This window comes from Wasmannia auropunctata, unplaced genomic scaffold (assembly GCF_000956235.1).
Source record: "Wasmannia auropunctata unplaced genomic scaffold, wasmannia.A_1.0 LD334508.1, whole genome shotgun sequence".
In the NCBI taxonomy this organism is placed as follows: Eukaryota; Metazoa; Arthropoda; class Insecta; order Hymenoptera; family Formicidae; genus Wasmannia; species Wasmannia auropunctata.
In genome coordinates this window covers 1177069-1188383 of record NW_012028382.1, presented here as the reverse complement: position 1 = coordinate 1188383, position 11315 = coordinate 1177069, and the positions used below count along the sequence as shown (strand labels likewise).

The 11315-nt window shown below is 32.6% G+C and overlaps 1 protein-coding gene across 1 annotated transcript; it reads right to left on the bottom strand.

Annotated features, from left to right (window-relative positions):
• Positions 1-2294: 2294 nt before the first annotated feature.
• On the bottom strand, positions 2295-10892 carry LOC105458525 (vesicular glutamate transporter 1). The gene is made up of 9 exons (XM_011703896.1): positions 10796-10892; positions 8294-8426; positions 7830-8053; positions 7269-7585; positions 6766-6940; positions 5993-6285; positions 5405-5785; positions 5095-5304; positions 2295-4828 (listed from the first exon to the last, which is right to left on the bottom strand). The coding sequence occupies exons 2-9, from the start codon at positions 8365-8367 to the stop codon at positions 4586-4588; spliced, it is 1917 nt and encodes a 638-aa protein (XP_011702198.1). The 5' UTR covers positions 8368-8426; positions 10796-10892; the 3' UTR covers positions 2295-4585.
• Between the last annotated feature and the right edge of the window lie 423 nt (positions 10893-11315).

The following is an 11315-nucleotide window of genomic DNA, read 5'->3' as shown; positions in this document are numbered from 1 at the left end:
AGTTATCGCGTGCATATCATTAATTTCAAGTGTGTTGCAAGTGTTTCCGACTTTCTATCATCGTATGTCTTTTTTAAAGCATAGCGCTCGCGGTCGATGCACCATGCAAAAAAATGCACGTTGCGGCATCGTCATTTCATTTCATCATTAATACGAGCGTTCTAATCGTGACTGCTTATTATCTTGTCCTGCATTGTCACTGATGTTACGAAGTGAGATTACTGTTGCGTATACGGGGTGTTTGGTAATAGTCGCATGCATGGTGAACAAGGCAATGCTTTCCATCAAAAACTGATATAACTTTTTCTTTTATCAAAACTCGATTGCGGACTAGACTTTTGGCTTAAAGTTGCTATTCAATTAGAAGTTTATTTAGAAATTTAATGTTTTACTTCTAGAATCTTGCTCTGTTGCTTTAAGCACGTGCTTATATATGTATGTTGTAGTATCTATTTGAATATTAAAATAAAATTTGCTTATATTTCTCTTAAAAGTTTATATCTCTAAAGAAGACATATTCCTTTCTTTTAATCGTCTCGTATGATTCAAAAGTTATTGATAACATCATTTATCACAATTCTATTTTGATTATAATTATTAATAATTATGTTATATGTATAATGTATATATGTATAATTATGTTACGAAAAAGTAAATTGTTTTTTTAAAGATGTCGAAATTTGTTCATCAGATGCCCTAATTCTCAAACACCCCAATGCATTCGTAAATCCCTAGTGAATAAAATCACGCAACTAGCAAACAAATAATTAAACTCTAAATCTGGTGCTTTGTTGTAACATGTGCTTCAGGCTTTCATTTAAGTATTATTGTCGTACAGTAAAGCGCCCGATAAAATTAATACTTTGAAGCGCGCTTCTTTATGACTTATTTTTAACAAGTAAATTGCACCAATTGAGTATTCTCAAATATATCCATCATTACACGTATTGTTATCATTAATGCATTTAATATATAGTCACGCCTAACTGATATATATTAACGTAGAACATGATAACGAATAATACACGACATATGTTATTATACGTATTATACATAATCTTATTTGCCGACGAAGAATGCGAGACGATATTTGCCGATACAATATAACATGTATATCGACACGTATATAGATTTCATCGGTATGTCTGTATTTTTAAAAAAGTCTCGCATAAATTGACTAATTTTGTGGATCTCCCTTGACTATAACGGAAAATCTAGATTATTCGATTCATAGACTCACACACACGCATAGGGTGTTCAACGACGCTAATATCACGACGTCGAACATCAGCTAAATATTGTATCATATTCCTTATTTATATATGCACGTATGCATACCAAATTAGATTTATTACTAGACATTCAAATTGGTTATTAATTTCAGTTTTGTTGATTTTTATATTGTAAATATTTAAAAATTATTTCTGTTTCTTCGCGAAGATTACGAGTAAGATACATCTTTCCATGTTTATGGAATACTGAATACTCGATATCACTCGTGGATGCGTTTGGCGAATACAAATATTTCTACTTTAAAATTAAAATTTGCTATTTCAAATTATGTCTTTTCTTAATCAATCTAAATTCAACTTTTTCCTCAAGTATTTACGTCTCAACATTTTTCTAAAGAAACAATTTTAATTTTTCACAAAGAATATTGTCTCGTTCATCAAGAACATCTGTTATTGAATATTCTTTTTATATATGTATATCCAGATATAAAAAAAATAAAACTCATCGAAATTAAGCCGTTTGGAGAGCCTAATATTTTCAGTATCATTTGCCCGCAAAATCCAGCGCAACACACCACATGTTTTTTTTACTGTTTCCGTGTTTCCTTGTATATGCATCCCGTTTTACCTTTAATCGCACACATGCGCGATTATAAAGAACATACATATATATTTATATGTATACAAAGTATAAAATTGAGATATAATTAGAAAAAGATATTATACATTGTCTAGATCTTGTATTTCATATATATATATATATATATATATATATATATATGTATATATATATACATATATATTATATATATACACGTATATATATCATGCAATCTATATGTATATGTTATACATATAGATATGTATAACATATCCTATGCTATACGTATACATATAGATTGCATGTGTATATATATGTATATAATATACATATATGAAATACATCTAGATAATGTATAATATCTTTTTTCTAATTATATCTCAATTTTACTTTGATCTCTGTATATTCACTTTCATGATTTGTCTACTTAATAGCTATCTTACTTTATTACGGTACTTTCATTTTGTTATCACTTTCTTACGAATACTTTCATACGTTTCAATACTTTCATAAGTTAAACCGTTTCGCAAATGTTTTTGAATTTATCTTGGATATTAAGAAAATTCACGCAAAAAATTCTGTATTTAAAGAATTCGACTTGATGCGAACGAGCATATGCACCGATTTATGATTATTTCTTTTTACCAACTTCCGAATAATTCGCGCTTTGCTTCTAATGGATGTCAATGAAAAAGTAATAATTAGCTTTCATCTTTTCTTTCTGTCTCTTTGCAAATTTTACATACATCCATAATTTTATATGACATATATACAACATAGATATCTTGCGAGTATTTATAGGTATATATTTCTTTCATGTCCAAATAACTCGTCAAGATTTCTGAATTTTTATTAATGATACCATATTTGGTCTTGTAAATTTTTTTTCAGTTTTATTCAATTAATAAATTATAATTTATATTATACGGAAAATTAAGGAATATTTAGAAAAGTGGAAGTTTCTCAATTTAGATACATGTCTAATTGGGTATTTAAAAATACTTTTTGAATATCTACGCTGTATGGACAATATCGTCGTTATGGTAGATCGAATTATACTGTATCTGAGTGTGCGTAAACATGTCGCATATTCTTTGTGTATAACTTTACTTTCGATAAGCGATTTACGTCATTCGTTATTGATCGCGTAACTTTCCTCCTTTATTGCTATGTTTCTATTATTTCGCGCAAATAACTAAACACGTCACTCACGAAAAATTGGGAATACCTAAAAGTTTCAGCGATTGAGCTATGTCGCGCGCACCGAGATCTTTCACGATTACCATTTTCTCAAACCTCGCCATTAATTATATATTGTCCACGGAAAGAATTATTGTCTCGCGAAGGTTTGAATTATTGTCACTTTACGACGTATACGTGGATCTCGTCGCTGATAAGCATTTTGTGATTAATAGTCTTTTTTATAGAAGAAATCAATATTGCCAATATTGCATGCGGATATGATATATCTTGATAAAAAGTTTTCAAAATTTTATAAAGTTGAAGAATTTCTTACAGGCTATTGATGTGTGTTCTAATTTTTCTATAAATTAAGAGAATATTCTTTTTGCAATATCCCACAGAAAGAGTTAAGACAGTCGATTATTGCGCAGTTTGCAATTTGCAAAGCTTGACTTAACGATACGTTTCAGTCTATAAATGTTTGAAAAATATAAGTTCAAACGCGGTTAATTGTATATTACGTAAAATGCATTTTCAAGTTTCCTTAGTTCGATTAGTTGTTTCTCTCTTTACTTTCAAAAGTAAAAGTATACGAAGACAAATGAAGAATAGAGATAGAAAGTTTTCCCGGTTAAATTTTTTGAACCAGAAAAACGATCTTTAGACCCATTTTTAGGCACATTTGTAACGAGTGACTTATTGTCGTTTTTTAAAATGACGGAATACACGTGTACCCCCTTTCTATCATCGTTTATCACACACCGCTGTAAGCAGTGTATTATGAATGTTCTTGACAAAGTAAATAAATAAAGGTTCATCTGTCGATCAATATCGCTAATTTAACAATATAGATCCTGCATCATTTCGAGTTATTCGCGTGGCTATTCACAGCGCCATTCTCTGCACTCTTAGGTATTACGCTCAACAGAAAAATTATATCTTCTTTTCCCCTTTTTGATGTTTACCAAAGATTTTGCACATCAAACTTAGAAATATATTTTCAACATTTGATTCGTAAAATCCAGAGTCATGGTGACTACTTGGAATCTTACTTACATATAGCTTTCAGACATGCCACAATTAGATTCAATTAGTAAACAATTTTATTAATATTAAAAAACAATTGTTCTAATTTATTATGCAGTTACAATTAAAGTATAATATTTTGTGGTTTCTTTTCAAAATGTTACAAGTTTATGATATTATAAGAAAATGATGATTTCAATCTTTATTGCTTAAAGATTAAGCAAAGCAAGATAATATCGTTGTAAATGTAATATTATTTTAAATTAGATGAAATTGCCATTAATTTTTCTTAAAAGTAATTTTCTTTAAAGAAAAAAAATTAATGATTCTAAAGACTTTATTCTTTCAAGGGGAAACGAAATTATTTGCATAACATGAAATTTGATTTTTACTAGCCTGAATTTCGCGAGTTTCGTTAATGAAGATGCGGCATGTCTGAAGAGCCAGTATAGGATTGCCAGCTAATAATAATACGAATAATCTACAACCTTGGGGCAGTCTGCTTTTCTCATATCCAATTATTCTATCCGGTTATTGACCATTCTCAGTTCCATTGCTGATTGTGCACGATGTCATGCGCGTAGTCGTCCGTTGCCGGTGGTTGCACAAAAGATGTGTTAACTTCGCTAGCAAATGGATTCGTCGAGCGAAATGGATTGTTGGTTTCTGTCGAGCCGTAGTTCACGGGACCCTTACTGTCTTGACGTACGTACAAGTGATTTTCAGCCGGAGACTGTTCGTAAGTATTCCAGTCGTCAGTGACGCTTCCGTCCCGGGACGGTTGTTTCTGAAAAAAGATGGTCTTTCAATCTTATTTTTTTATTGCAAAAAGGTAATAAATACTATTTATTTTAGAGAAATATATAAACATTCTCTAATCTCAAAAATAATTATACATATAATAGATATCTTGCACCATATTCCATAATGCATTAAAAAAATGTATAACAATTTTGATGTTTAAAGATAAGATAGCGATGATTTAAATGGCAATTAATCTGCGACAAAGTGATATTTATCGCAAGTAATTACTAATAATTTGAGCATATTTACAATGAATTCAGATTGCATAGTTTTCGGTGGAGGTGGAACGGGCGGTTTTGTATGGCCAAATTCGTCCATGGGATTCCAGCTCTTTTGTTCTTCCAAAGTCGGATCAGCCCAGGGTTGCAATTCGCCAGAGCAAAAAATAGCATAGAACGTCACTCCGAAAAAATGAACACATGCAGCTATGATGAAAACGTTCCGCCAGCTGTGTGGGTCCTACATATAGAATTTTTTAAACTTATATTAATCTTAATTTGTAAGTAAAACTATTAAATTCTGGAAGACGCTCGAAAAAATTATCGAATTATATTCATACCTTCTTCTCCGTGATATTATCCACGAAGAAAGGAACCAGCAGACCAGCGATGGTGCCAATCCCGTTGGACATGCCCATTAAGATACTAGCATATCTTGGCGCGATGTCCAAATGATTGACATTGAAACCAGAGATGGCAAAACCACTGCACATGACGCCGATTGCGAGAGCGACTGTAGCCGCGGTTCCATTCTTGGATGTCGTCGCATGGGCTACCACTAGGAAAAAGAGTGCTTCCATACCGAAACCACCGCAGTTGAAAACCTTCCTGACATTTGTCGTTGTCATGATGCCACGTTTACGAAGATGATCCGCGAGTAAACCGCCGCAAGGTACAATCATCGTCATTAGCAAATGCGGGAGCGACCCAATGACTCCGGTCTGTCGAAATGTTTAAAGAAACATAGAAAATAATTTATACATACAGATTGTGAAGTAGCGTATTACTTTGCATTAATTTTTATTACAGTAACGTATATATACATATATTAGGTAATATCAGTGCCGCCACAAATTATATTAAATAAACTTCTTTGCTCATAAATTTTTTTTATCAAAAAATTATATTAGGTATTATTTTATATTTACCTCGACAAGCGGCATGCCAAAAGCCTCGTGCATGAAACGCGGTTGAAAGAGTACCAACAGATAGAAGTTCCACGATCTACAAAAATTAGCAACAATGATGGCATATACAGGCATCGAGGTGAGAAACTTGCGCCAGGGAGTCGTCGCCAGTGTGGGCACGGGTGCTTGCGCTTGCCCTTGTCCGAGCGAATCTTCGATGTAACGTAACTCACGAGCCGAGATACAGGGGTGTTTCGAAGGCTTTTCAAAGGCCAACCACAACCAGACACCATACCAAATTAACCCACAGATACCTATAATTTATCGTTAAAAATTTATGCATCTATCAATATTTTGTTTTGTCGTTCACACGGAGTAAAGAATTGTTATTGCTATTACGTACATACTCAATGTGAAATCAATTGAATAATGGCCATTATAATTGTTGGACACTTTAATTTTTTTTAAAGAATCTCTTTATTACCAAAATAAAACAAATATGAGAAAAAATTATTTGTAGAACAAATTTAATTGTAGAAAACGTTTGCGTTTGCTTCTAAACAATCTGAACCATCTTAATTTTAGCAATTGTATTTTGCTGCTGCAGCAAACAAGATTCAATGTATTACTATAGCAAACTATAACAATTTGTATGTATACATTATGATTAAATAAAAGTAATATTCTTAACAAAACTAAACTTTCTACGCTGCTCCTACAGTAATTTGTTACGACAACATAAAATATTTCTTTCTGTACGCATGCTCACGATTGAGACCAAGAAATCCATTTACCGTAGAAGTAAAACGATGCTGTCCAGCCAAACCAAGAACTCAGGTATCCAGAAAGCGGCATACCTATCACCATTGCGGCGTATGATCCACAAAACGCTAATGTGGCCAAACGCGATCTCTCTAGAGGTGGTGCCCAATATTTCCAAATACCATGACATGCTGGATATGTAACACCCTAAAAAAATAAAAGTCGACTATTATTACAAGAGAATAATTAGAATATTGTGGAAAAAGTTTAAAAAAACTGTGATTTTTTCATCTGTCTCAGCATCAATTAATCGTATAATTTTTATTAAATAAAACAGTTCTTCTTTAATTAAACAAGGTTCAAGATATTAATTGGAGAATAAATTTTTAATATGCTAGATATATTATGGCTGAGAGAATTGCATAAAATAAACTTTTTATGGAAGAATATTTTTACATATTGTATTATATATATATACGTATATACATATTTCAACTTTATTCTTTAACTTTGTTCAATTTTCAACTTTACTTACTTCGACTAGTCCTTTCAACACTTGCACACACATGTCGACGATAGGATCTAATTTCAGCGCCCCGGGTACCAATAAGTTCAAAAAGGAAGATATCGCAATGGCTGTGCCAAATATCCTGTTAGCAGGATATAACGATGCGAGGAAGCCACCGGGCACTTGCGTTACTAGGTAACCCCAGAAGAATGACGAATCAAGGGCGCTTTCTACGCCAACCGTCCAGTTGAACTTGACAGTGTTATTCTCGCCTTCCGTGGTATTTTTTATGACTAGTTTGGCCATACCCATGTTACATCTCATACCAAACGAAATAACGAATCCTAAAAAAATATAATTAATTAAAATAATAAAAAGAAAATTTTACTTTTATTTATGATGTATATTTTCTTCTATTTTACAAGAAATGTGGAAGACTATTCACGCTTTACTTCAAAAATTTTTAATTTATTATGAAAAAATAAATAACTCTTTTATATAGGTATAGTGGTACAAGATACAAAATATAGTAGCAAATAACGTACAGGGAGAAAGAAAATCGCATTCTAATTTATTGTCAATTCTTACCTATACAAGCTAGCGTTGCGATGGTGTACCTCTTTGAAAGACATGGACATTCTGGCATGCAATAAGTATCGATATGCCGCAATGGTGGTCTCTCTGGCTCTGGAAGCGACTCGAATGAAGGCTGCGCGATGTATCCTCTTTCATCTTCGAATCCCTTGTTGTCTTTGCTACCCTCGCATGAAGCTTCAAATTCCTCATAACCGGTATCGGTACCTCTTCTAAATCTATCAGAGAGTTGACATTTTTTTAATACAATTATTTTCTCATATTTGAATAGTAAATTTTTAATACTTTTATTTGCACTTTCCTGAAATAATCCCTTTTCTTAATTCAAATCATGGCATAATGATATGATATAAAAGCACAATATATACTATAAAAATATTATATGTATATGTATAAATACTGACATACTGTTCTATATAAATACGTTAAATCTATTATAAATGTGCGCAGTATGTTACCCGGATAATTTTAGTGTCGCTTTCGTCTTTAAGGAATCGAAGGCTACGAGACCCGCCGCTACGAATCTGGACATTTTCCAATTATTGGGGTTGCTTCGTGATTTTGTACGATCGCGGTGTTATTTGGCAGCCCCTGTAGTAATAAATGTAATACAAGTTATTGTATATAAAATTTAAAATATTAAAAAATATTAATACATTTGTACACACACACACACACACACATATTACGTAATTTTATAAATGAAATATGTTAAACAATCGTGAAATAAAAGATAATTTAAATATGCTTATATCAAACATACATTAAAGATATTTTTTTTAAATTAAATATTTTATAGGTAATTTCACAGTTTTAATGTCTTTAGAAATAACTGCCGCTTTGCTACTGCATCTTGGCCATCTACAGCTTCTTTCAGAAAGATCTACTATATCTATATAGAGTATCTGTATAGATCAGGCACAGGGGGAATCCGGGTAGGAGTGTTTATTTGGAGTGGTAGTCTCTCCACCCCTAATCCCCGAACTCTCGAGGGAGCATCTTTGGAGGGTAGAAAACTGTGAGAAGCAACGTTTCACCGACCGTACACTGAGGTCATATTTTTTACTTAAAGTAAACTTATCGTAGACGCATCTCGGTTAAAATCTTAACGATTTCACACTTAATTAAAACACAGTGTATTGAAGAAAGGTATAATAAATATGGGATTTATAATTTCAAGCTGTAAAATTAAGTAAGATAATTCAGAATGACGTGTGTGTTTGGAATTTTTATGTATAAACTTCAAATGTGTATAACTGCAGTATACAAGTGCTAAAAACAATCTTCGTATTTTTTATAATGCGCAAATAAACTTCATTATATTTACAAATAGAAATATATATATACATATATATATATATATATATATATATATATATATATCTTATTTTAACTTTTACGCTTAACGCTTTAAAACATTTTCTTATTTAAAGAGTTTCTTATTGGCTTATATTCGAAATAAAATATTCTTTTCTAATTTATGTTTTGTATTTCTACTCTATGACTGTAATAGCTTTGTCAGAGATTATAATCGTCGTCATTGCATGATAGAGCATGCAGCCTGCAAAAATCGTTACGAGGGTGCTGCGCCGATCATAAAGAGGCGCATCAGAGGACAATGGCTTTCGGATATTAAAATGGCACGTGACAGACAAAAGGCATCAAAATGTACAGTACGTGTTAACGAATTAGGGTGGAATGATGAGTATATGGGACACGCTGACTCAACTTAATGGATATTCGGCACTTTCGTGTTCTCTACGTTGTGACACTTGGCGCCTCGTTTATTTTTCGTTATTAATAATGTATTTTAGCAATTTTAAATATGAATTTAGATAATATCTTAACAGACACATTGTTTGTTTAAAAAGAAAATAATTTAATATACAATTTTTTAAATGACAAGGATAATTAAGGATTAAAAACGTATAAATGACGGCTGAATTCATTCACAATTAACATTGTAATTGTTTTCTGATATTATGTTTCTTTTTCTAAAATATAAAGAATATAATAAAATAATAAAATATAAATAATATTGAGAAATATACAAAAACAAAGATATATTCATTCTCATGAATGCATAATAAAGGGCGTTAACAGGGGGAGAATCTGCCGTGATATATTCAAAGAGAATTTTAATTAAAACGAAAACTCAATTTGCAGCTAATCGACGTAAGAATAGAACAAATGAACGTCGACAACATCTCACAGCCTTGGGCAATCGTGCAAACCAAGTCTAAATGAATTAATTATAATAATAGAGAAAGTATCAGAAGCATTAATACCCGTGGCTAGGTCAATCATCGTATTTCACATATCTAAACATCACAATCGGCACTATTGGAATGTTTTGCTAGACGTTTTAAATTTAATTTCACAAAAGAAAACACGAAAGATATTTTCTGTGTACTTGAATCGCTCTAAAAATTTTACAAGCGAATCACTACTTTACATTTATCATTTATCATTTATGTTAAATTTCTGAAATAAAACGTTTCCAGCTAAAGCAAACGTATTAAGAAAAATTTCGATTATTTCATCGATAGAAAATGGAAAACAGATGATTTTAAAATTTTCACTTTTCTTGATTCTATTTAATTATAAAATTTCATAGAATCGTTTCATCGATTTCAGTCCAAACTAGAAATCTGTGGATAAGAACTAAATTAAAAAAAATTGAAGTGCAAAATGTTTGCTTTGAAATTGAACAATATTATTCACTTCACTAAACTCTCACAATTATTTTCACCACCAGTAAATAAAGCAGTAACGATCACATCACCATTTGATAGAAAATTCCAAATTTTGCTCTATTCCGAAAAGACACAGGGTTGCACAAGGGAATTGTCTTCAATTTTGCTTGCAAGCAAAATGGAAACGTAATTCGTGATTTTTCATAAAAATAAAATATCAAACGGCGAATACCGGAAACAATTAAGAAAATTCGCGGAACTCACCAATAATTAAGTCCAGATACAGTTACGAGCGGAGTGGCTAACGGTAGCGCGGGGTACGCGACGGAGAACGTCGTCGACGTCGCCTGACGTCGTCGTCGTCGTCGTCGTCGTCGTCGTCGGCGGCGGCGGCGGCGGCGGCGGCGACGGCGGCAACGAAGTTGATTTCTGGCCACGGCGTCAGCGCATCTCGACGCAACGATGCGATTGGATCGTCGGGAACGACGCATCGATATCACTAGCCAATCATCAGCGGTTACAACCCCCTTTAGATCGACCCCAGGCGGAGCTTCCTGTGCACCCCGGCCGAAAGTTTTGCAACAACAAAACGGCACGCACGGAAAAAGAACGATCGTAACAGCGTTAAGGTTGGTGTATTAACCGCAATACATACGCATCGTTGGTATGCCGAGATTTCGCTATGTTATTTAGGGTATCGTTCAACCCCCTGAGAAATTCACATCTGACAATGAGTAAAGCGATTAGTCGAATCTAGCTTCTTAATAAAGTTTTTAATACATAG